Source organism: Girardinichthys multiradiatus, chromosome 22 (genome assembly GCF_021462225.1).
Source record: "Girardinichthys multiradiatus isolate DD_20200921_A chromosome 22, DD_fGirMul_XY1, whole genome shotgun sequence".
Classification (NCBI taxonomy): Eukaryota; Metazoa; Chordata; class Actinopteri; order Cyprinodontiformes; family Goodeidae; genus Girardinichthys; species Girardinichthys multiradiatus.
The window spans coordinates 39,728,494-39,755,737 of NC_061814.1; the positions used below are offsets into that span (position 1 = coordinate 39,728,494).

Consider the following 27,244-nt stretch of genomic DNA (forward strand, 5'->3'; position numbering starts at 1 on the left):
CAGCCTTTTTATCACTTACTGACAGCATCACCTTTTAGAAAGTGGGATATATTAGGCAGCGATTGAACTCTTTGTAAAGTTAATGTCTTAGAAGAAGGAAAAATGGATAAGCATAAGGATTTGAGCGAGTTTGACAAGGGTCAGATCGCAATTGCTAAACAGCTGGCTCAAAGTATCTCTAAAATTGCAGCTCTTGTACGGTATTCCTGATCTCCTCTTGGCAGTATCTATCAAATATGGTCCACAGAACAAACAGCAGAAGTCAAGGCTGACTTTTGTGATCTGATTCAACTGATGAGCTAGACGAACTCAAACTGCTGAAGAAATTAATGTTGGTTCTAAAATAAATGGGTCAGAATACACAGTGCATCACAGTTTGCTGGGTAGGGGGGCTGCATAGCCGGAAACCGGTCAGCATGCCCATACAGATGCCTGACCACAGCTGGTCCGCATTTCAAGTTTTGTTAAACATTACATGGATGGGTCAGTCCCCACTTATCTGGGGAACACATGGCGGGGGGGGGGGGGGGGGGGGGGGGGGGGGGGGGGGGGGGGGGGGGATAGCTCCACCTACCCCTCATTGCTGCAGACCATGTACAGTCTTTCATGGAATCAGTGATCCCTGACGGCTATGGCCTCTTTCAGCATGATAATGCCCCCTGCCACAAAGCAAACAGTGTTCAGGAAGTGTTCAGGAATAGTACAACAAAGAGTTTGAGCTGTTGTCTTGGCTTCATCTCCAAGAGTTAAGGGATCTGCTGCTCAGACTTTGGTGCCAGATACCACACCTTCAGGGCTGTTTTGGCAGTAAAATAGGGGCCAACATATTTTTAGGCAGGTAGTCATAATGTTATGCTGAGAATTTTGCATGTTATTTCAGTGCATTTTTATGCCTTTTATCTAAATTTACAAAGATTTGTCTTACATCTCTGCAGTTATGTGGCTTTAGCCTAGTCTTAGAAGGATTTGCTCTTCTTGATTCGTGTGCCTCTTTAGATGTCATCAAGTCATTAGTACAGCACAGTATTAGCATTATTCTCTTTTTTAGGGCATTTTTAAAAAACTTTTCCTTTTGGAAAAAATTGCTGTGAAAATTCATTCTTTATAACCCAGCAGAGTTGTTATTGTCAGATAATATTTATTAAAGAAAAACAAACGAACAAAAAACATCCGTGCATATAATGCTTAGGAAACTTTGTAGAAAGCCCGTTAAATGTAAATGATATGACCAGTGGAAATGTTAATAAAATAAGACCTCTAGCAGAGCATGTTCACAGAGATAAGCGGGGATAATGGTCTAAGTGATAAATATGAGTCACTCAAACGAGGCTACTGTGAGCGGGGGCGAAGAGCCAACTGTGGCATTCAGGCAGCAGCGTTTCCCTCTCCGCCTCGTCTGGTTCTTGTACATGCAGGGAAAGATCCATCCGAAGCTCGGGATAGAACTGAATATTTTTGCCTTGATCTGAGCCTTGATCTGAGCCGTGACAGCCTCAGAGCCCGGCCAGCGCCCCCACCACCAGCAGAAGCAGCAGCGCGCTGCAGGCAGGCAAAGAGGACGCATTGCTGCACTTTGCATCTTCTTTATGGCGTTGCTTATTTGGACGCCAGTGTCCCGCAGTGGCAGTCGACCGGCATCGAGGGTTCAAGTTCCCCTACAAAGGATGGTGGTGTCCTAAGAGCTGAGACATGCCCTTTGTCTCTGCTGGAAACGTCGCTGGCTGCGCTCCTTGAGGGAATCAAAGTTGGTGCAATGGAGACTTCCGGGAGTGATGCTGCTGTCACATACTTAGAGAAAGCTGTGGAAAGAGATGGGTATTATGATCTGGAGCATCTCCCTCCACTGCTGGAGGATGAGGTGAGGCTGTAGATTTTACTGGAATAGGTTTTTAAGGTATGGTATTGTTCAGAACTGAATAAAAAATTTTCATTCTTGGCTGCTCTAGGTGTTCCTAGTAAGTAAATTTTACTTTTAAGAAGGTATTACTATATTCTTAAGGGGAAAGTCTGCAAAGGAGTGAAACATGAACCATTTATTATCCTTGACCCAATAATATGGAGGACCAGGAGAGTCACTGAAAAAGAAATACAACATTTTCAAATTTTACATTTAAATGATGCAATTAGAAATCCAATTTGAAGAGTTTTGTAATTGTAATAGAGGAATTGTAAATTATATTTATTAATCCATTATTAAATACTGCAATTTGAAAATGTATTTTCAAATCCTATTTCTAAATAGAGATTTAAAAAACATAATTCAAAAATCTGATAATAAATACCATTCCTTATCAAACATTTAAAAAGGTAATTCCTTTTTCACCTTACATTTTCAAATCCTTTTTGTAATTGCATTTTCTTTTTACTTCACCCTCTCCATTTAGCATTTCCGTGACCCTTCTAGTTCCTGAGTACATTGAAAACCAAATTAAACCAATCACAGTTGCTCTTCAGATGTGACCAGCTCTCTCATTGGTTAGATAAACAACATCCAAGTGTGGCTTTCTAACCAATGAGAGAGCTGATTACATCCAAGAAGCAACTGCGATTGGTTTAATTTGGTTTTCAGTGTGCTCAGGGACACGCAAAAGCTAAATTGAAAAGGGAAAGCGTTAAGAGAATGCACAGGAATAAAACTTGATTCATTAAAAAGTGATGAAGACATTTTAAATGTTTATTTCTGCACATTTTGGATATTATAGTGTACAGCTATAAAATTACTAACACAGACATTTTATGTTGCTGACTTGACAGTTATCTAAGAAACATAAAATGGCTTCTTTGGCTCTCCAAAAGGAGGGTATGCCACAAAAGACCATTCCTATAGATGATGGCTGTTTACACAACATAAAAATATGAGCAAACACATTAATGGGAAGTTGAGTGGAAGGAAAAAGTGTGGTAGAAAAAGGGCACACGAAGTAAGGATAACCAGTTCATTGAGAAAACTGTTAAGCAAAACCCATTCAGGAGTTTAATAGAGAGTCCCGAAAGCGTGGACTGTAGCTGGAGTCAGAGCTTCAAGAGCCACAACACACGGATGTATCCAACAACTGTCGATATACTGGTCCTTCTCAAAATATTAGCATATTGTGATAAAGTTCATTATTTTCCATAATGCAATGATGTAAATTTAACATTCATATATTTTAGATTCATTGCACACTAACTGAAATATTTCAAGTCTTTTATTGTCTTAAAACAGATGATTTTGGCATACAGCTCATGAAAACCCAAAATTCTTATCTCACACAATTAGCATATTTCATCCGACCAATAAAAGAAAAGTGTTTTTAATACAAAAAACGTCAACCTTCAAATAATCATGTACATTTATGCACTCAATACTTGGTTGGGAATCCTTTGGCAGAAATTACTGCTTCAATGCGGCGTGGCATGGAGGCAATCAGCCTGTGGCACTGCTGAGGTCTTATGGAGGCCCAGGATGCTTCGATAGCGGCCTTTAGCTCATCCAGAGTGTTGGGTCTTGAGTCTCTCAACGTTCTCTTCACAATATCCCACAGATTCTCTATGGGGTTCAGGTCAGGAGAGTTGGCAGGCCAATTGAGCACAGTGATACCATGGTCAGTAAACCATTTACCAGTGGTTTTGGCACAGTGAGCAGGTACCAGGTCATGCTGAAAAATGAAATCTTCATCTCCATAAAGCTTTTCAGAAGATGGAAGCATGAAGTGCTCCAAAATCTCCTGATAGCTAGCTGCATTGACCCTGCCCTTGATAAAACACAGTGGACCAACACCAGCAGCTGACACGGCACCCCAGACCATTACTGACTGTGGGTACTTGACACTGGACCTCTGGCATTTTGGCATTTCCTTCTCCCCAGTCTTCCTCCAGACTCTGGCACCTTGATTTCCGAATGACATGCAGAATTTGCTTTCATCCAAAAAAAGTACTTTGGACCACTGAGCAACAGTCCAGTGCTTCTTCTCTGTAGCCCAGGTCAGGCGCTTCTGCTGCTGTTTCTGGTTCAAAAGTGGCTTGACCTGGGGAATGCGGCACCTGTAGCCCATTTCCTGCACACGCCTGTGCACGGTGGCTCTGAATGTTTCTACTCCAGACTCAGTCCACTGCTTCTGCAGGTCCCCCAAGGTCTGGAATCGGCCCTTCTCCACAATCTTCCTCAGGTTCCGGTCACCTCTTCTCGTTGTGCAGCGTTTTCTGCCACACTTTTTCCTTCCCACAGACTTCCCACTGAGGTGCCTTGATACAGCACTCTGGGAACAGCCTATTCATTCAGAAATTTCTTTCTGTGTCTTACCCTCTTGCTTGAGGGTGTCAATAGTGGCCTTCTGGACAGCAGTCAGGTCGGCAGTCTTACCCATGATTGGGGTTTTGAGTGATGAACCAGGCTGGGAGTTTTAAAGGCCTCAGGAATCTTTTGCAGGTGTTTAGAGTTAACTCGTTGATTCAGATTATTAGGTTCATAGCTCGTTTAGAGACCCTTTTAATGATATGCTAATTTTGTGAAATAGGAATTTTGGGTTTTCATGAGCTGTATGCCAAAATCATCCGTATTAAGACAATAAAAGACCTGAAATATTTCAGTTAGTGTGCAATGAATGTAAAATATATGAATGTTAAATTTTCATCATTGCATTATGGAAAATAATGAACTTTATCACAATATGCTAATATTTTGAGAAGGACCTGTATTTGTGTTAAACGACTCCTGGACCAGAGACAATGTCACAACTGTCTTACCTGAGGAAACAAAATCCAAGCTGTTTGAGTAACACTTTCTACACGTAGTGATGCTTTGTGGTGCCCTGTTATTCGCTGGTCTGGATTGACTGTGTTTTTTCCAGTCCAACTTCAGCGCAGCCATCTATCAGGAAATTTTAGAGCACTACCTCCCTACTTTCCTCTGCTAAGGAGCTTTATGAAGATGCTGATTTAATTTTCCAGCAGGTATCAGTACTGACTTTAATGACAATGGTAATATTTAGTTTGATTAGCAAACTGGCCTAACCTGAACTCTACAGAGAATCTATAAATTATTGTGCAAAAGGAATATTAGCAGCAGCATAGATAGTAAACAATATATGCTCAAGGTCGCTGTTGAAGCAACCTGGGCTTTTTTAACCCCCCATGTCACGCAGCACTGATATAGCAATTCATGCAATAAGAGCATAGACTAAGTATTGAGTGCATAAACTGTACATTAATGGATATACGTTTCACTAGGCCAACATTTCTGTGTTGAAAATATTGTTTTATAAGTATCATCTAATATTTGAATTTTCTGAAAAACTGATTTGGGGTTTTCAAGAGATTATCCTCAAAAATTGTCAAATGGGTCTTGCGGTGTAACCCCTAATTGTGATTTTACACCAAAGTTAAGCAAGATCTTGTTCTCTAAAATCAGTGACTAGGCTAACTATTGTTTTTGATACAAGCCAATGACATATTTGTTTCTGTTTTTATGCATTCAAACTATGGAAGTAAAATAGTCTCATTAGAATCAGACATTTTTTAGACATTGAATTTATAACACTGGATGTTTATCCTGTGCAATTATGTATGTGAATTTTTTTTGTACTTAAAATTTGCCAGCAAAAATTCACCTGCAGAAATTCACCTGCAAAAATTCACCTGAAAAAAGTTTCCTGCAAACATTTGCCTGCAAGTGCGTTGACCTTCTGGTGACTCAAGCCAAAGCAATCAGCACTTGATCGAGTCGAGTCGAGCGTCTTTTAGCCAATCAGATTACGCTTATTTGATCACGTGACACTCCATTGCCTTGGGCAGAGGCGAGTCTCTTAACAGTTTGCTGGATAGTGGCTTACTGAAGATCAGTGATGAGATTCAAATGGGTGTTAATTACCTGGCGTTTTGTAATAATATATTTTTGGCAGAAAAATCTCATCATTTTTCTAATTTTATTTTCTTCCTACTAACGTTGTTTCAGTGTATATATACTGGTTCTACAAAGGTTTGGTGTTCACCAGCCAATAAGCCAGCTTCAAACTGTTTCATTTCACCACTAAAACATGTCAACAGTAAAAGTTTCATTTTCTTTTTATTTAATTTCTGCTACGGATCCAGTTTTTTATGATTAAGCGAAATATTCGTTTCTGTTTAAAATCGTTATTTTTGTAGATTAAACCTGGAACCTGAAAGGTTTGGGAGTTTCAAATACATCACTCACAGAATTGCCATGAGCCTACCTTGAGTTCTTGATGAAAGCAGTTCTTGCCTCCAGTCCAGCATAGACTCAGTGCTTGAGGTAGCTGAAACAGGAGTAACTGGTGAGCAACTGGCAAGGGTGTTGGAAAATTCCTCCAAGTATGCCAATATTTTAAAAAAGATACAAATAATTGTAAGTGCAAATAAAAAGTTTACTACCGTGCTTCTGGGTTCAAAATCAACCTACATGATTGATTTTGAACCTGGTATAATGTAGTAGCCTCCCTCTTTCCATGTCAGAGTTCCCATTTCAGATTGCACTCGATTAGATTTTTATTGGATCTTACTTACTGTTTTAACTTCTACATGAAAGACAAATTAAAACTCCAACTAAACAGTTTATTACTGTGCTTCACTGTGTTTTACATATTTAGCCGCAATATTAAGTTTGAACTCGGGGCTGCTTGAAGACATCTCACTTTCTTAATCAGAATTCCAGCTTCAAGGTGTGTGCTATTCATATTTCACTTTGAATATCAGAATTCCTATGTGTGCCAAAGTTGTACATTTTATGTTCTAAATTATTTTTCTGGCCTGAAAATTAAAACTTTGAGGATAAACACACCATTAATTTGCGTACAATTTGTAATCCAAAGCTTATTGAGCAATGAGGTCTGAGCATCAATTTTGGGCAGTTTTTTTTTCTGTGTTTGATTCACCTTGGAAGTCAGAATTAAGACCTGGGAATGACATCACACAGGAGATGCGTGTGTTCTCGTTGCAAATTGGAAAAGCAATAAGACTTGCCTCAGAAATCGGAAATCTGGAATAATGTCACCAATGCTCAGTGGCCAGACTATCCCGGTATCAACACAAGCCTAAAAAACACATTTCTTTATTGTTTGTATTCAAGAATACAAGGATATTCTCACAGATAGAAATTTTACAGTACTCAGTACGCAGTACTCTACCTGTTGAAGGACATACAATCCATCAGACTTGCTAATGAACTATTTGTTGCTGTGCTTTTTTTGTGCTTAAGAACATCAAACTTTATAATTGGCTTTGTGTGGGAAACCATGATCCCAAGATCAGTGGCCTCTCCTTTCACTTTCACACTTTCGAAGTTCAACGATTCAGAGCAAATCATGAGTCTGTTGAGAACCTTGGAGCTCTACTTATTTAGGCTAGCACAGTTAACTTGAGCAGCCTGAGAGAGTCTAGTGTTCCCCTGCTCTGTTCTCAGGGGAAACTGTCTATTTCTGGGGATGCTGCTACTTCTGCTGCATGAAATGGTTCATCTCTGCCCTGTAGTTTTTCTCTGCACAAATTGCACAAATTTATCACACAAATTTTACATTTCCTAACTACCTGGTGCCACTTTTCTGTAAATATGTTTTGTGTGGCACTTTGCTTACAATCACGTTATTCAGTTGTTGCCAAAGAAGACCTGTAGTGTAGGTGGCAGAAAATGTTATGTAAATTCCACTTATGAGATGCTTTAATTGCCAGTCTTTGAAAAATGTAAAATATATGTTCATGTACTGGATGAATTGACTGTGACTGCTTTGTTACACACCTTACACTCTAAACATCCACCCCTGTGTCTGAGTGACAATCAGCTTTTGTGTTCTGAGCCTACAGAAGATCCTGTAATAATCAGACTTCTGCATTATGCCAGATACTGTCTGGGATTTCTGGGATCATTGCGCCTGCCAGGGTAAATGGTGCCACTTGGTAATGGATCACAGATGATGCAGTGTGTTCAGTGTGGGTGTGTAGATTCACAGTTGTACAACTGTGTGTCTGCACTTTATGTAGGTGCATCATTTTTCTTAGTAGAACAAATATTGGCCTCTGCTGAAAATTTCCTACATCTGTTAGCAAATTCAGGTCATTGTTTCTTGGTGCTCAAAGAGAAATGGGAACATATACATTTCTATAAATTAGGAACTCTAACTCTTATTTTATTTACCAGAGTTAGTTTTTGAAAATAATGCTGTTGAACATTATCCATGGCTGAAATGTTATACTGGTATGAAATCTTAGTTTTTAATATTTTGGATATGAGGAGAGTTGGCGGAACCTCTATAAAACAGAATCTGCACAACCATATATATAAAGTGATGACAGCTGCACAATGGCTCAAGACTGGAAATAGAAATGATTTTTCAACAAAAATACCTTTCTAATAGCACTATTTTAAATGGTTGTGTGGCTACTTTACATAGAACAGGGTGGAGTGAGTAGTCTTACTTTCCTTAAAATCAGTATTTCTCTGTTGTCAACAACCCTTCCCACATGATAATGAAACACTGGGTGGAAAATAACTTGTGATATGTCAGAATATTGCCTTCAATGAAAGAAACAATTGAAGGGGGAGGGATGGATGCACAACCCAGCCAACATATGCATGTGCACCCAATATCGTTTTTGCTCAGGCTGGATGGGTTCTAAGTGGGCCTATGCACACAATGGGCATATCATCACCCTATACTGGTGCTGCGTGTGTGTCAAATGAGTTTTAACCCTTTATTATCATCCAGTCTGCAAATTCAGAAGTTGGCATGTGTCTGTGTTTTGGCCAGAAGCTTAAGGCATTCAGCTGAAATTTGGCTATACATGACTTATGTGTAGGACTTGTATGGTTCCCACTTTTTACCTGAAGTTGGTCTGCATCAAATCTGTACACTGAATTTATTTGGGACCGTAGTGTTAAATGCTGACAATCCCAAAAGGAGGACTATTTTTCAGTCTATTTATTGCTCATGTAGGCTACATATGTAAAATCTGGCTGGGAATGAAGTGTGTGCACCAGATAGCTTTGGCTGAGTCAGCAGCCAGAACATCGAAGCTACGGAGGGTGTTGATGGTCCGGCTTTTCTCCCTGTACCAACCTGTACCAACAATAATATGTAGCTGTAATGTTTGAGCCAAATAGACACCAAGTCAGCATTTTGACTTACCTTCAAACCACTTCATATGTAGCAGAAGCCTGATGTGATTTTAAGATCCAAACTGTCCACAAACTTATAGAGTTTGAGTGGTCTGACAGATGGTGTCCTGAGTTTTAAAGACTATGTCATTATAGTACAGGTAAACCCTCAGAAGTAAAACAAGGAATGATAATGTCTGTGTTTGTGTGAAAAAGTGTGGTCATTCAAGAACTGCTCCCAACAACAGAGTAACAGTATCTGTGAGAACCAGAGTAGAAATGACAATGTTTATCTAAATGCTGCCTAAATTTGCCACAAATAAATGTTTGCTTATGATGTATAAACTACTTTTTAACTGGTTGGGATCACTGCTGAGTGCTTTTAAATCCCTGACTACTGCTCTTTGACAAGATTGGTCCTCATCAACAGATTAATCACCACCATAATCTTCACCTTATTAACCTACATTTAAGTTGCAAACTTTGCTATCATGACTTCCATCTTTGGTGTTAAGTACGGTATGTATATTGTCACTCTTTGACAACCTTGAGTTGTGTGTTTTGATATCTTGTGCTCATTTTATTTATTTTCTGAAAATTATAGTGAAAGCTGCATGCTGTCACAGTTGGTAGCAAACTGGCTGTAGCAAGTTTTAGATAGATGTCAGGTCAGTCAGTCATTAATCAATCTGTTCAATATTGTTTGTTAATTCAAATCAGTAAAATTTCTATTAAATTGACTTATTAGTTCTGATAATTTCCTGTAAAATATATCCAGCACTCCTATGTAAAATACAAAAAGAGCAAACATTTTCTTATAATTGCTATCTTCTTTGTGCCTTTAAAGACAAATCCGGCTTCCAGCTAGAATACATACTATATAGGAGATTTTTTGAAATTCAGACTAAGGATTTGCTTTCATTGTGCATACAATTGACATGTAAGGAAATAAACTAAACAAAATTTTAACTGAAAGTTGTTCAGTTTCTGTTAATTTTGTATGGTACCATGCACTTTTTGCTAAGGAATTTTGCGTTAAGGCTTTCATACTTCATCTGTGCTGCTTCTGCAGGAAAATCAGCATTATTTCCATCCAACGAATCCTATGTAGTACCTAATTTTTCCAAAATCCAGGTATCAAGTTACCGTTAGTCTCAGCATCCATCTGCAAAGAGGAGTAACAAGCGTCATAGAGTTGTACTTTTCCGTTTTTAATGTACGTTTTTAGTTTAATTGATCAGTTATGCTTGAGTTAGCTATGAGGAATAGAATAAAACAGTGACTGTTAGGTGATACACTGTTGTATGCTGTACTCTGAGTTTACCAGAACATACTTGTACCGTATGTGTGTTTACCTCAACAGGAAAATGTTTCTCTGGCCGACATTCTTTCTTTGCGGGACAGCTGCCTCAGTGAGGAGGAGATGTGGGCCGTGTGTGCAGAGTGTGTCGTGGCCCTGCAGAGCATCAGACCCACCCACCTCTTCTACACTTTATGTATTACACCAGACACTCTGGCCTTCAATGCTCATGGGAATGTTTGCTTCATGGAGCAGCTTAGCGGTGAGTCAACAGAACACAGACACATCTTTGTCAAATGTAAGATACATTTTGCATGTGGTAATGTTCTTTGCACTTACTCAAAATATAAATACTTTATTTGGAAAATTTAAGTTTACAGGACAAATCCTACTCACTTACTGGATATAGTTTCCGGTTGTAGTGCAGCCAATATGTGGGCTTTTAAATCCTACGTGCTTGCTAGTGCTTAACACTTATACAAAAAATAAGCTTTATTCCAATATTACATAACAGACTTGTTCATAACTGCAACAATAAGTGCTCTAAATGTGGGTTTGTCCAGATTAAAAGCCAGTTTTTGATTGAAGGAGAACTGTATCAACATCAGTTTTCCAATTTCACCAGATATGCAGTTTTTTTTTTTTTAAGTTTGCTCGTGCTCTGATGTATAAATGTATAAAATGATGTGCAAAACACATTGTATCAAAAACATTTTGGTATTCTTCTTCTCTCTTCTTGTTCCTCGCTTATACCGGCACATTACAAGTGTTACACTCTGCTGCATCGACTTGTTCCATGACCCGCTTGCAGACATCAGAAAGTGATTAGTATTGATTCGATGATCTTAGGTTGCCATGGGAATTGTTGTTGTGGCAACAGCTTGGATAAAGCCTATCGGCACTCATACCGTGTTGCTTAGTCATCTTTTCATACTAACACACTGTATAGAAGAGATGGCACCTGTTGAAAGTAATACATCACAGATTTAAGATGCAATGTATGCACATTGAAGAGATCTTTTGAATATTTGGTGTGCTAAAATGATTAAGTGTTGACCCATTACATTGGGTTTATCTGTTGGATATCATTGAGGGAAAAGTTGAAGTTAGTTGAATCCTTTAAAGGAATATATTAAAATTTACACAACTTTTCCTTTTCAAATTTGTTTTAGCTGGTAGCTACTTATTACTTATATTCATTTACATTAGAGATAATGATAATGATATTGATAAAGCCTTTTCTGTGTAGCCAATAAACAACCATGGATTCATTCAACAGCAACTCTGTGTAATAACTTGACTTTCTATCTGCACACCAGTGGCCACAAAGACATGTCAGTACTGTTCATTTTAGCTTATTAATTACTGCAGTGACACCAGGAAGGTGGCAGGATGAGTATGTGGGTGCTGTGGCGATGTTCACATCACGCAAAGTGAGTCAGAGCTACAAAATGTCCTCTGATAGTCATCATGCAGTGATGATAACAAATAACTGTTAACTTTCCCCATAAGACCTGACATCGCAAGCTGTTCCGTTTTGGATGAAACTCCTACTGGCCGTGCTCTGTGGGAGAGATCTGATCGGGAGAGTGTGTTGAATCTGTGAGATCGCTCAGCTCATCCTACCTGTTGTGCTAAAGTGCCAGAGGCACACATGACTCACACACCATCACCCTAATATAAACTGCATCAAACATATTGGCTATTATTATTTCTCCTCTTTCATGCCTATTTGTGTTTGTTGCGATTTGTCCTACCTTTAATACCTTTACTACTTCTTTCTAGGTCATGTTCTTTGAAATGTCAACTACCTAGAAACGAAGTGAAAAGCAGAGGAGAGAATGAATGAGATAGGGGAGAGGACTTAAAAGACATGAAAGGAAGTGAAGAGACATGAGATTCCTGGAAATGTAAATTTAGGATGATCTTAAATGGTTGCAAAAAGAAGAGAATGGACCAAAGGAGGCAACTGTAAAGAGAAAAGAAAGGGGAGAAAAGTTGGAGGAAAGAATTATGAAATATTTAAAAAAAAGGGTTAAAATAAGCTAAAGTGAAAAAGCTAAAGAAGAGATTTGGGGAATAAAACACAATACATAGAAGAATATGAGCTCTTCGTAGCCTAGAGCTAAAAACAAACGGAGAATCATCATGACCCACTTTACTCCGTTATTCTTTCACTTCCTCCCTCCTTTTCTCCACACCACTTGTATCCTATTCCAGTTGAAATCTGCTTCAAAGTGTTTATCACAATGCTGCTTTGTACCTTCATGTACTTGTTGTAGCCAGTCTGAGCAGTGACCCATTTCAGAAGGAGGACAATGAGGAGGATGCATCCCATTCCCCATTTCACATTCTGATCCTGTAGATTCAAAGATAATCCACACGAATTATGCAAATAAATGAAAGCAGCTCCCTTTGATATTTGGACTGCAGTGGTTAAAAAAGCTTCATCTATAAATCTCAGATTGATGTATTGTTATACATAATAATCAAGAGTTGTATGAGTAGATTATTGAGTATGAGTTAATAAGTTGCTATATTTTCAAAAATGGCCATTCTCCTCTTGGTGCTTTGCAGTAAAGGTCAGACATGTTTACAAGTGACGTTTTTGGATGTTTTTGACTCGTAGATGATCCAGATTGCTCCTTTGTCCCTCCGGAGTTTGACAACATGGGCAGTACATTTGAGGTAAGACAGATGTGCTGTCACAGCAACATCCACATTCATCCACAAACACAAGTGCACCTTACAGCCAGGGGCAAATATATAACATTTATAAAGAAAATGGAATAGTTGATTTATTTTTCCTCACTAAAGCTATCATCCATTCTGCCGTATGTTTATTTCTAGGTGCATTCGACTAAGCAACCCTTAACCTACTTTTCCTGAAACCTAATTTTCTGGAATGTTTTATCTTACCCAGGCCATTGTGTCAGTGCTGTATACCCTGAGAGGGTCATCTCTCTTCTGCAAGAGCATTGCTTTTGTCTGAACACAATGCTACTAAAAAACCTTCACAGTCTGTTAATCTGTTAAATTAAAGTTGTACATCAGGAATACTTTTCATTGTTTGCAAACTCATTTTTCAGACTGGTTTATTCATGCAGCTTCAGTTATCGGAAGTGACATCTGCCACAGCAGCGTTCCGAATGGGGATATAGATCAGACTAATAAAGCATCAATCTCAGATTGTTTCGTAACAGTTACCCTTCAAAAGCTAAGTAAAGCTAAGAAATCTCTAACTTTGTAATTTTAAATTAATTTTGCCGATTGTGGAATCCTGTTCAGGTATTTTATTACTTTATTATATTTATTAAAGCCTGCACTATGTGTCCCAACGGAGCAATATAATTCCATGGAGTTGTGTGCCTCATTTGTTTTATACTTCGCATATTCAGTTAATGATAAAGACGTTCCAGAGGGGCTGTGGTGGTTTTACATTGTGTCTCAAAACATAAACGCTGTCAAACATTCTAATATCATTTCTCATTTTTAAAAAATAGCTTTGAGAGTGTTTACTCTTTCTGCCTCTACTAGGGTAATTTTGTGGAATTATTGGTTTTTACAGTTTAAAATATGGAGCAACAGGATCCAAGATATTTAGCCTGGTTCCTGCAGTCAAAGTGGTCCACTGTTACAGTCCGTGACTCTTCTGGTGAAAATGGTGAAAAAATGTTTTTCCTAAGTATAACAAAGAAAAGAGAAAAATAAGAGTTTGCATTAGTATATACCCTCACATGGTCAACACTTTGTGGAGCTCTGTTTTTGCAACAATTGCAGCTCCAAGGCTCCTTGGTTTTGTCTCTAAGTTTTACCCATGTAACTGCTTGGATTTTACTTCTTTGCTCAAGGAAAAATTGCTCTAGTTCTTTCAAGTTGTTACATTTTCTCTTAGGAGAGTTTTTGAAATTTTTACGACCCATGACTTTTCTTTTCTGAATGAGAACTTTACCCTTGACATTTTTGAATGACCTTTGAATGCGTGGTAGTAAAAGGAAACTGTAGAAACAAACAAAAAAGAAATCTAGGTAACTAATAAAGGAATTAATTTTATGCGCTAGACTCTCCCACAGTCACCAAACTGGCTGCCCTACTTGCTTCAGGGGGCCTCGAGTCCAGATGTCTGGCGCTAAAGTCAAAGGCCCTGAGATTTCAAATGCACTTGCTTCTAATAAATTGACATCATTACCTCTATATTTCATAGTATAGTTTTCCTTAATACATTATGCTCTCCTGTAGTATTTTTTATAATTCTACATTTTATTTCCTAACTTCTGTCCTTATTGGAAGGTTTTCTTTCATTTTATGACATGTCAAAGCCCACCTTGGTCTATTTTTAAATAAAGCCTTATCAAATATACACTTTGATCAGTGTTGTTATCCCTAGGAAAAAGCAAAACTGTGTTTGAGAAGATAACTGATAGACTACCACATACAGTTTTTTAATGGCTAGACTGAACATAACTCAAGAATCTAGCTTCAATTCATGCATGACAAAAAATCCAGTTTTCAATTTTTATCAGTAGGTGGTATAGTTTTACCTGTTTTTTACATTAATAAATCATATGGTCATCTTCCATCTTCAACCAGAAGATGGAAGATGAAAAATACTTTGAAAACTACATATAATTCAACAGTGTTACTGCTAGTTTCATTTAATCCAATTTAATTGCACTTCGGCTCTTTTAATATCATAATACACTTAATATTATGAAAACTATTTAGTTTTAACTGATACATTAGCATGTTTATAGATAAAGGTGTGCTTTACCACTGAGGCGGTACTAGTGGCATGTGAAATAGTGTTGTGATTATGAATCTGAGAATATTATTTAATATTTAATATTTATATTTTTATATTTTATCAGATAATATTTCGGTCTGTTAAGGGTTGTCCTGTGAATACCAGCCCAGTAAGGCGATGGTATTAGGACAAAATAGAAAGGTGTGAGACGAGCTCTGACATTATTGAACAGCATAAACTCTGCACACATGGAATGAATTCACACAATTTCGTAAAATACAAGAATTTATTAACAAAAATAAGTCAACTCAAAGTCAAACATATTTCAATCAACAAACTCTTTACTATGTTAAAACAATCCAACTAAACTACCAAGCAGAATTAAAGAATAATGAAGACTAATGGACTATGTACAATATAAACAAGTTGATCAAAGATGGTTGAAATTATGACCAAAAGAGTGATGCAACATTACCATGCAATGTTTATATTTGAGAACCAAGGATTATCTTGAAGAATCTGGAAATTAAGTCAAGTTAGGCTTAGAACCAATTTAGGCAATAATCAGCAAACCTTTAGACAACCATTCACAATGCAAGATCAGATAAAATATTATTTTTATAAAATAATGTTTTAAGAATGATTTGCTGAATATAACTAACCTTCCGGATGACTAATTATCAACGGTGTCTCATTAGCTGCCTTTATTTATTAAAATAATATTTAAAGAAATATTATTAAGGGAATATTTTGGAAAAGAGCCAAATCTTTCTGGAGAAATAGGGCTTAATGGTGTTTACTTAGTTATCAAATTTAGAAAAATTATGTTAGGGAAATATTATTTACTGGATTTAAAACTAAACCATTCTGGGTAAATATTATTTAGCAGCAAGCACGTGTCCTTAGCTGTTAGCTGTTGAAGCTAACAAAGGAAGCTGATAGCTTCGCAGCAGAATCAAACACACACCTTTAAAAATACAGTCAATAAAAGGGTTAAAATGCATAAGCGCGGACGGCGTGTTATGATCAATCTTCTGTGTTTAAAATCACCCTTCAAGTAAAGTTTGTCTTAACTTTAAAAACACACAAACAAAAAACAGGGTGGAAGAGATCGGACCATTGGGGTAAGTGGGGTTTTATGTGAACAGTGGCATCATGGGAAGTTCGCTGTTATCCCCAATTCCTAAGTTGTGCCGGAAGTAGGTTAATGTAATTAATTTTGAAAGTTCCCAACAATAGATTCTAATTATATACATCTAGTGTGTACTATACTGCAATGGTTGGCTTTAGTCTGTCAAATTGCAGTGTAAAACAAGTTCAACTAGTCCCTCTTCCTGTTCCTAGTCACAGAAATATATTTACTGTAAAACCGGCCATGCTTCACTGTCACTTTTCTTGTTATTATCTGAAGGGTGATCGATATGCAGTATAGGAAGCATGACTGTGTTGCATCTTAAGTTTGCTTTGTGTTTTTACACCCTAAAAACGGCTAAATTAAAAAAATCCTGGGTTATGTTGTTAACCCAATCCTGGGTCAAATATGTACCAATTAAGCTCCGGGTTGACTTACAACACGTTTGGGTTATAGGTTTCACCCAGCAAAACTGGTTGTCATCCCAAAATGGATGAAAGTGACTAATATTTAATATCAAAGCTAAGAGTAGGTTGAAAAGAATGACCCAAAACCTGGATTATTAGGTTACAATCAATGATAATGATCAGATAAAAAAGACACCAACCTCATACTGTCTAAAAGGTCTTTAACTGGCAAACAATTGGAAAAATAATTAAAAGTAAATTTATAAAAACAAAGGTGTAACGTCACAAGGAGGGCAATACATGAAACTGGGTTTAAAGAATGAGATGAAATTAGATTTTAGTAATATTTTGGGCAAAACTAAGAATTGCCCCGTTTTCGCTTTTACAAATAAAGTGAAGTTTTACAAATAATAAGCTGTTTTAGTGACTTTGTTATCAATGTAGAATATTCTGGTGAACGCTTGCACCAAAAGCATTGCAAATCTCCCCTTTTCCATATAAAATAAAGTGTTTATAAGTGTTATAGAGAAATTAATCTCTGAGGCAGAAGCTTACCTTTGCATTGTTATTGGCAGATGGCTAGCCCGTGGCTTTCTTACAGAGTTTCATTTTACCCCAAATACTGCTACGTAAAGAATTTAAAAGTGGTAGAAGCTTCTTCATTGCCTCTGTAACCATGCGACAAAAAGTCTTTATTAGCCATCTGTTAATGCTACAAGGCAACTCAGTTACTACTTTCTTTCTAACTTCAAAATAAAAATCTCAAACATAGATACAACAAGCTGTTAAAGAACTCACCTTTATGTCAGGGGTTCATGATAATAGCTTTTACCCACTTCACCAAAGTCCTTTTGAGAGTCATGTTTGGTCATGCTTCACATAATAAACTTCACTTTGATGAGAAATGTCTTGGTGCTTTAATATTGTGACATCTCATGCCACTAGATGTTGTAGCACTATTACAATATTGACCAATGCTTTGGTTAAAGTGTGAATGGGCAAAATTCACACTACTTGACAAAAGTAAACATTATCTTAAAGGAACAAACTCGTTTGAACTAAAGCCATTAACACAACTCACTAACATTAACATTATTTTACAGCATAAATGGGATTTAATTCAAAGATATTTGACTTAGATCTACTATCGGTATTGCAACCCTTGGTATATTCATTCCATTTCATCAAAAGGAATGATACAAGAGGATTCTGCAACATTTAAATGTTTCTGTTCCTATGTCTCTGGCTGCAGGGCCATATTTACTCTCTGGGCTCCACAATTTCCGCTGCACTGAACTTTGTCATTGAGCCAGAGCTTGAGGCTGAGCTGGGAGAAGAATTTCAGAATCTGTTGCAGCAGATGCAGGAGGAGAAGCCTGAGGACAGACCTGAGCTGGAGGTACAAAAACATCAACAGAGACATGTTGAAAAATCAGATGCCTCACTTCAACTACTATGTTCAAGTTTATGAAAAGTGAAAATTGCATCTCTAATTGATGGATTTTTACTGATCCAAGATGAAAATTACCTTAAATCAGTGGTACATCGTACAGAATCACTCTAACCTTTAACACAATGAGGAAGTTTTTCATTACTGTAACTAGGTCCACCGCCACTTTTTTCCTTTATTGTCTGGGCTTGTAGGCAATGTAGTAAGTCTATGCTCCTTAGCAGCACCAGGTCGAAATTTAACATAAGTGCAAATAAGATTGGGCCAGCAGCCTATGAGATGGAAATTCCTACACTCTAGTTCTGTTTCAGTAAATCACAAAAGTATGATTTAGCTAATTTGAGTCACAAAGTAAAACTCAGATTATGCATTACAGTAAAAAGGTCATGATTATATTTTATTTCTTGCTATAAGCTGAATTGAATGTATAATTATTTATATGTTCTGATGAAAATTAAAAAGAGAGATCATATTTCTCCTGTTTTAGCTTCCCTTCATTGGCTCCCTTTTAAATTTAGAATAGAATTTAAAATTATCCTCCTCACATATAAAGCCCTTAATGATCTAGCTCCATCATACATCAGAGATCTGATTGTTCCATATGTTCCTAACTGAGCACTTCGTTCTCAGACTGCAGGTTTACTGGTGGTTCCTAGAGTCTCTAGAAGTAGAATGGGAGGCAGATCCTTTAGTTATCAGGCTCCTCTCCTGTGGAACCAGCTCCCAGCTTTAGTCTGTGAGGCAGACAAATTGTCTACTTTTAAGGCTAGGCTTAAAACTTTACTTTTTGATAAAGCCTATAGTTAGAGTGGCTTAGTTTATCAGGGAGGGAGCCTTCCTCCTTCCCTGTTGGTTGGAGTAAGGGGGAGTCAGGTTTAGCCTAAACCGGCTCAGTTATGGTTGAGGTGCAAACACACCCTCCATTTCTGCTACCTGTATGACCCCCTCTCTTTTCCAATGGTTATAATCAGTCTGACAGAGAGAGGTATCCCAATCCTTGTGGTTTTTAGTATAACAATGACCATCAGTGAGCTCTAGATGGACAAACTGTCTACAATTAAGGCTAGGCTTAAAACTTTCCTTTTTGATAAAGCTTATAGTTAGAGTGGTTTAGGTTATCCTGAGCCATCTCTGTAGTTATGCTGCTATAGGCTTAGGCTGCTGGAGGACATAACGACCACTTTCACCCTCTTTGCTACATTCTCACACTACTCTCCAATTTTGCATTATTTGCTGTTATTTCAGCTTTTAACCTTGTTCTCTCTTTTCTCTTCCTAGAAGCTACACCTGGCCTGACTCTGTGTCTACCTGTAACACCTTTCTGGAGAGGGGCATCGTCCGAGCTTCTGCTGGCAACAACTTAATGCTCACCCTCTACCGATGATCCACATGGCCCTGTCTTTTAGTGTTTAACCCTTTCTCTCTCCTAGACATGGCGATTGACTGAGCTTTTACTGTAATTAATTATATGTGCTCTCTTTCAGACTCTAACCTTGAGTTTATCTGTTCTTTCTTTCTAGGTGAAACGACTAAAGGAGCTACATCCATTAACATTTACTTTTCCTTCCCATAGAAAGTACTCCTGGATCAGTGCTTCTGTGTTGTTTTGTGTCTCTGCTCTGTTCTCTCAAACCCCCAGTCGGTCGTGGCAGATGGCCACACTGAGCCTGGTTCTGCTGGACGTTTCTTCCTGTTAAAAGGGAGTTTTTCCTCTCCACTGTCGCTACATGCATGCTCAGTATGAGGGATTGCTGCAAAGCCAACTCCAGTGACTGTCCACTGTCTCTACATGCTCATCTGGGAGGAGGGAATGCTGCAAGTCACTGACTGGATGCAATCTGCTGGATTTCCTTAGATAGAAAAACTTTTTATCCAATTTGAATAAATAACTGAATCTGACTGCACTGTTCAATGGTTAGGATTATTTGGAATGTATGTACCTGACTTTTGTGAAGTGCCTTGAGACAACATGCATTGTGAATTGGCGCTATATAAATAAAACTGAATTGAATTGAATTAAATGTTGGTAATCTGTCCAGTTGACACGAACAGAAGTATGTTTTATAAGACTTAAAATAAAGATCCCTTGGAACACAGAAATATTACTTTTATGTTAAAAAACACAAAGGAAATGTGTTTTCTGAATGTTGCAGACCTTCTAGTCTAATTCTCCCATAGGACATTCTGTTGCTGGCTGAAGAGCAGCTGTCTCACACTTCTTCTGCAGCTGTGTGCCGGAAATTGTCTTCGATGGGGCGAAGAGTACTCTCGATTGAATCAGTTTCAAACATTCAAGGTTATTAGATTTATCATACCGGGGATAGCTGATAACATTCTGGTTTCCAGGGTGATTTTCATGCCTCTGATTGGTGTCTTTGTGCATTCACAGATGAACAAGAAGAATCCTGGGAGGCAAGATGGCAGTATTCCAAAGCTAGATGTCATTTGAAAAGACTAAACTCAGAGGATAAGACCAAAGACCTGTCGGACACCTTTGTGGCAAACAGTGTGTCCAGACAGCAGGTAGTGGTTTTTGCCCTGCCTTTGCTTTACAACCCTGTTCCTCCGATCAGTAAGCTCAGGATGATATGAATCCATGTGTGCACCTAGAAAACATAGCAGAACAACTTTAATTCAATTCAGAAAATGCTTAACTAATCCCAAAGGGAAATTAAATGTAGTAACTCAAACAGAAGTTTCTTTATAGAACCATTATAGATGGTGATTGCTGTGGGCAAAAAGGATTTCCTGTAGTGATCTGTATCACAGCACACCTAAGGAAGCCTCTGACTTGTTATATTACAGTCTTTTGAGAAGTATGCAGGGGATCCTCACCTATATTCTTCATCTTATGAATCATTTTTCTTTTCAAATTAATCTTTAGACCTTTCAGAGCAGTCCCAAGAACAGAGTCAGCCTTCATCATCAGCTTGTTCAGCTGGCCACTGTTTCTGATGCATCTACCTTAACAGATGACTTAAGAAGACCATGAAACTCAAAAACAGCATTTTTTTGTGGTTGATAAGGTTAGACGTGACAATAAATATCTCTAACTCAGTATCTGTGTTGATGGCTCCCCGTCCAGCTTGCCCTGTTTTCTGTGCCATCTTAGCACCAGTAGCTTTACCTGAGTTAGCCAAGCTTATTGGTATGGTGAAAGTCTCTTCTTTATTGAGAGCCGTTTCATTCAAAATTAAATAAATAAATAAATACTGCTATTGATAAATTATTAATAAATATACTAATAAATATTCCATAAATAAGTATCCCCATGAAATAAAACAAAATAGTTATGTTAAAAGAAATTTTTATTTTGTTTTATTTAATTCATTTCAAGATTTATTTAATTTACTTAAAGATTTATTTATTTATTTCATAATGCAGTTTTATTTTGTGACACTTTTATTTTGTAAAGCTACTTTACATATTTCAGTGACTTTTACTTTTTAACCCCGTTTTTCATTTTAACCCCTTTTTATTTCATGTTCTTATGTTCAAATGAGGGGTGGAGTTTTATCTGTGGGGCGGCACTGGGACAGCAGGGCCGAGCTCAATTCGTGGCTGTGGCCTGCAGAAACATGGCACTGCCTGCCAGAAGACAGCATGCCGGAGGGAGCCAGGGAATTTTGCGAGGAGGAGCCAGACTTGCCGTAGAAGCCTGCCACGGCGGTTTGTGCAATAAGTCTTCGTCATCCTTTCAGCACGTAGGGCTATTTATTTTCCATCTCAAGTAAATACAGCCACCTTATGTTATGGGTCTAACGCTTTTTATTAAATAAAAGCCAATAATGACATCATCATTTAAAAGTAATTACTGGCTAACAGGCAACAATAACGACAACCCGTTTGCCGATAATCAGCATTGGCTTTCACAAAAACAGTGGCATGTTAAAGGCTATTACAGCTGGTCTGGCACCCCATGGCAGCCTTGTGGCCAGGGACTTTCACAGAGTGCCAACGTATTTTTAAGCATTTATTTATAATTTTCTGAGTGACAATTCAGAATAGCCGCTCGTGCTCTATAATAAACCGACTGTTTGTGCAATAAGTCTTCGTCATTCTTCCAGCACGTCATACAAACACATAGTGCTATTTATTTCCCATCTCAAGTAAATACAGCCACACTATGTTATGGGTCTAACGCTGTTTATTAAATAAAAACCAATAAAGACATCATCATTTAAAAGTAACAGCCTGTAACAAAAATGACATCCCGTTTGCAGATAATCAGTATTGGTTTCCACAAAAACAGCAGCAACCACCGTGGCAGGCTTTTACGGATGGTGTGGCACCAGGGGAGCCAGGGGCTTCCTCGCAGAATCCCCTGGCTCCCTCCAGCATGCTGTCTTCTGGCAGGCAGTGGCTTGTTTCTGCAGGCCACTGCCACGAATTGAGCTCAGCCCTGCTATCCCAGCGCCGCCCCACAGATAAAACTACACCCCCTAATTAGGATATAAGAACATGAAATGAAAAGAGCTTAAAATTAAAAACAGGGCTAAAAAGTAAAAGTCACTGAAATACGTAAAGTAGATTTACAAAATAAAAGTGTCACAAAATAAAACTGCATTATGAAATAAATAAATAAATCTTTAAGCAAATCAAATAAATCTGGAAATGAATAAAATAAAATAAGATGAACATTTATTTTGACATAATTATTTTGTTTTATTTCATGGGGATATTTATTTCATGGAATATTTATTATTAATTTATCAATAGCAGTATTTATTTATTTGTTTAATTTAGAATGAAACGGCTCTCCATACTTCTTGCTTTCTGAACATTTTATCAACATATTTGTTCAAAACTGGCTTACAGTGTATTGGTTTCAGTCTGCTCACTGTTGAAAACATTTTGTTGACCTCCGGTAAGGTGCCTACTTATTTCAGAAATGTCATCCCCCTTCTTTTAAAAAAAGACAACTTGGATCCTTCTCTCCTTGACAGTTATAAAGCCACCTCTAATCCTCCATTTCCTGGTAAGATCTTAGAGAAGGTTGTGGCCCACCAACTAACTGCTGCTCTGGATCAGCACAGCATTCTTGACCACTTCAGTGAGGTTTTTGTTGATCTCATTCAGCTTAAGCAGCTCTTTTGAGAATATCAAATTACATTTTGATGCAGAGAGACAAGAGAAACTGTTATGTCCTGTTTATGTTGGACCTGACCTCTGCTTTTGATACAGTTGACCATAACAATCTGCTCAATAAGTTGATATGCCTGGTTGGTGCTCTTATCATACTATCTGACAGATATTTTTTTTGCCGCTACTTCTAGGTACAGATCTCCCCCTTATGCAGTCCATTCTGGTGCACATTCTGTTAACCTATAAGACATCTTTTATCACTGCTATGCAGATGCTATGCAGATGATATTCTGCTGTACACCTCATTTCACTCAAATGAAATGTCTAAATTCCACAGTTTGCTAAAGTGCTTAGATTCATTTAAATGGTGCCAGGTAGACAAATTGCCTCAATAAAATTAATACAAAACGGAAAGAATTATCTTTGCACAAGAAAAATGCATATCTATAAAGGAGAGACTTTGACCTCTTGGTTCTTTGGCAAAGTTCTCTGTTAGGAAAATTGGCATGACCTTTGCCTCTGCTTTTACTTTCGAAGCACACGTCAGATCTCTGATTTGTTCCATCTGAGAAATATTGCCAAACTAAGATCCATTGTCTCACGTCCTGAACTACAAATAATAATTCATGCTTTGTTTGTTGTTGCATTACGATTGGATTATTGCAATGCACTATAGTCTTAGCAAAACCTCTCTAGAATGATTGCATGTTGTTCAAAATCCCCCAAGTTTTCACATGTGATTCCAATCTGTTGTAACTACACTGTCATCAGCTTTATTTTAGAATGCAATTTAAGATATCTTTACTGACTTTGAGAGCTCTGTACAGACACCCAGTTAATCAGAGAGTTTCTGCATCCATATGTCCTTGGCAGGTCCCTGAGGTCCTGTGAAGAGGGCCTGCAGATGGTTCCCCATACTAAGATGAAAACAAAAAGGAGACAGATCATTCTGTTCAGTGGCCCCCAGACTCTGGCACTCTCTTCCTTTGGACTTGAGATCGGTAGACTCTGTGGCCTCTATTAAAAGCCAGTTAAAAACATATATTTTCGAAGCTGCTTTTTATTAATTTCCCTTGTTTTTTATGCATTGTTGGATCATGTGAAGCACTTTGTATTTTATATTGTGAAAGGTGCTATATAAATAAAGTTTTACTTACACTAATGTGCGGCCTCATACACATAACCTCGGGATTGTGCGGAACTTTTATAGCTTGATTCAAGAAAGTCAAACCCTTCTTTTATCATGAGATATGCAATGTCCTTTGAATAAAAACGGTCACACATTCTGTAGCCATATCAACAAATGATCATTAATAGTTCAGCTCTTTTTATTGTATGGCTGTTGCTTTGTCATTGCTGATAGTTATTACAGATGAAATCAAGTTTCAGTAGTGTTGCTTGGAAACTATACTATCACTATTATGGAGTAAATGTGCCTCTAAGACTTTTTAAAATACCCCAATAATAGAGAGCAATCTTTTCTCTGTCATTATGTTTCGCTGTTTTAATTTGTACTATTGATTCCTTCAGAAAGGTTGACACAAACAACAATACTCTCCTTCTGCAGGTGTGCGGGACATGGGACTCCTCTCTATGGGCTGAGGATATGGAAAGTGATGAGGCAGACACCATGGTTCTGACAGATGAGATCGATTGTCGGTCTTACAATAGCTCCCCAGTGAAGAGGAGATCCCAGCAGAAGGTCAGGGGAGCAAGGGGAGCCCTAAATCGCTCCTGCTCGGTGCCGGACTCCAACAACCCCCCCTGTGTCTCCACTTCACCTCACGGAGATATAAGTATTCCTGTTTCTGACCTCACAGAGATAGGAGCGGATGAACACTTGGGCTCAGGGTCTGTGTGGAGTAACAGACTTCAGAGGCTGAACCGGGGGAAGTCCTGTGAGTCCTACCCTCACAGTAGAACTCAGGACCAGGAGAAGGCATCACAGGGAAATGATAATCTAGACTGTTGCACAGAGGAAAATAATTATCAAGACTCTGGTAAAACCATGTCAAGGGGCAGTATTCAGGACTTTGTGTCCTCCTGTACTTCTTGCTGCAAACTGGAGATCGTGCAAAACTCCTCGGAGGATGAGGGCATCACAAAACCCAACCTTTCCATTTCTTATAACTACATGACCAAAAGCATGCTGTGCCTCAATGAAGAATCTCAGGATGAGGTTAGCTGCTGTTGCAATACACTTTCAATTTTCTGAAGTTGATGTTGCACCACTGAATATCCTTAACATATAATTTGACATATATTTATATACATTTTAAAAGCGTACTTGTTTGAAAGTAGAGCTTTTAGCCTTTTGGGGTATGTTGCAGTACCAATGCCTTCCTGCTTACATTAGTGTTATCTGTTAGTATTTTTAATGAAAAGACTGTGATGAAAAGACTGTGATGAAAATATATTTTCTTTTGTTGTTGTTTCAGTAGGCTTTCATCCCTTTTTGGACCTTTTTTTTACATTACCAATGAAGTACTCCAATTGCATTCGGATTAAGATGCAAATATATCAATTTACCTTTTTTTCTGCAGCCTTTACGTTCAATACCTCTTACATGACACAAATGCTAATCCTTGAGTTAATTAGGCCTGGCAAGGGAACAGGTTAAGCTCTTCAGTCATTAAGTCTTTGCTTTTTTGTTTGTTCTTGTTTTCCGTCCAGTGGATCTCTCTTAGGGAGCTACTGATTCATTGTGGACGGAGGCTTACGGTTAATGAGCTGTGGGCTCTGTGTTACACCTGCCTGTCTTCATTGCAAACATATACTGACTTTCCAGGTATTTTTTTTTCTCTCTCTTTCTGAATTCTTGTGTTAAGGCTTCAGCTCGTACAATAACAAGAAAGATGCTCCAATCCAGTTTTTTGGGGATTCTTAATCCATCCTGATATTTGAATCTGTCAATACTGATATTTGAAGTTTCAGATCACTTTAACTTCAATATTTAGCACTTTTTCAGTCATGATGTCATATTAGCTAACATGCATAAACCACACAGGCATTTTAAACTAAACTGTTGCATTTCGGGCCCTTACCTTTATATTTATGCAGGATTGATGATTACAAATTGAGCCTCATATTGACGATGTCTACAGGTCCTTCTCAAAATATTAGCATATTGTGATGAAGTTCATTATTTTCCATAATGTCATGATGAAAATTTAACATTCATATATTTTAGATTCATTGCACACTAACTGAAATATTTCAGGTCTTTTATTGTCTTAATACGGATGATTTTGGCATACAGCTCATGAAAACCCAAGATTCCTATCTCACAAAATTAGCATATCATTAAAAGGGTCTCTAAACGAGCTATGAACCTAATCATCTGAATCAACGAGTTAACTCTAAACATCTGCAAAAGATTCCTGAGGCCTTTAAAACTCCCAGCCTGGTTCATCACTCAAAACCCCAATCATGGGTAAGACTGCTGACCTGACTGCTGTCCAGAAGGCCACTATTGACACCCTCAAGCAAGAGGGTAAGACACAGAAAGAAATTTCTGAACGAATAGGCTGTTCCCAGAGTGCTGTATCAAGGCACCTCAGTGGGAAGTCTGTGGGAAGGAAAAAGTGTGGCAGAAAACGCTGCACAACGAGAAGAGGTGACCGGACCCTGAGGAAGATTGTGGAGAAGGGCCGATTCCAGACCTTGGGGGACCTGCGGAAGCAGTGGACTGAGTCTGGAGTAGAAACATCCAGAGCCACCGTGCACAGGCGTGTGCAGGAAATGGGCTACAGGTGCCGCATTCCCCAGGTCAAGCCACTTTTGAACCAGAAACAGCGGCAGAAGCGCCTGACCTGGGCTACAGAGAAGCAGCACCGGACTGTTGCTCAGTGGTCCAAAGTACTTTTTTCGGATGACAGCAAATTCTGCATGTCATTCGGAAATCAAGGTGCCAGAGTCTGGAGGAAGACTGGGGAGAAGGAAATGCCAAAATGCCAGAAGTCCATTGTCAAGTACCCACAGTCAGTGATGGTCTGGGGTGCCGTGTCAGCTGCTGGTGTTGGTCCACTGTGTTTTATCAAG

At 38.3% G+C, this 27,244-nt stretch overlaps 1 protein-coding gene across 6 annotated transcripts in view; it reads left to right on the forward strand.

Annotated features, from left to right (window-relative positions):
• Positions 1-1,162: 1,162 nt before the first annotated feature.
• Positions 1,163-27,244, forward strand: part of LOC124859066 (kinase non-catalytic C-lobe domain-containing protein 1) — a 91,393-nt gene continuing 65,311 nt past the window's right edge. For 2 of the 6 annotated variants that reach the window (XR_007036004.1, XM_047351555.1), the window contains exons 1-8: positions 1,167-1,858; positions 10,449-10,647; positions 13,015-13,073; positions 17,921-18,067; positions 20,297-20,414; positions 20,508-20,641; positions 24,771-25,382; positions 25,877-25,991. Coding sequence is in view for 4 of the 6 variants with exons in the window: in XM_047351555.1 (XP_047207511.1) it covers positions 1,268-1,858; positions 10,449-10,647; positions 13,015-13,073; positions 17,921-18,067; positions 20,297-20,414; positions 20,508-20,641; positions 24,771-25,382; positions 25,877-25,991 (1,975 nt within the window). In the remaining 2 variants the exon portion in view is untranslated. Of the gene's footprint in view, positions 1,859-10,448; positions 10,648-13,014; positions 13,074-17,920; positions 18,068-20,296; positions 20,415-20,507; positions 20,642-24,770; positions 25,383-25,876; positions 25,992-27,244 lie in introns of all 6 variants that reach the window. The other 4 variants (XM_047351552.1, XM_047351553.1, XR_007036005.1 and 1 more) reach the window with 3 other exon arrangements.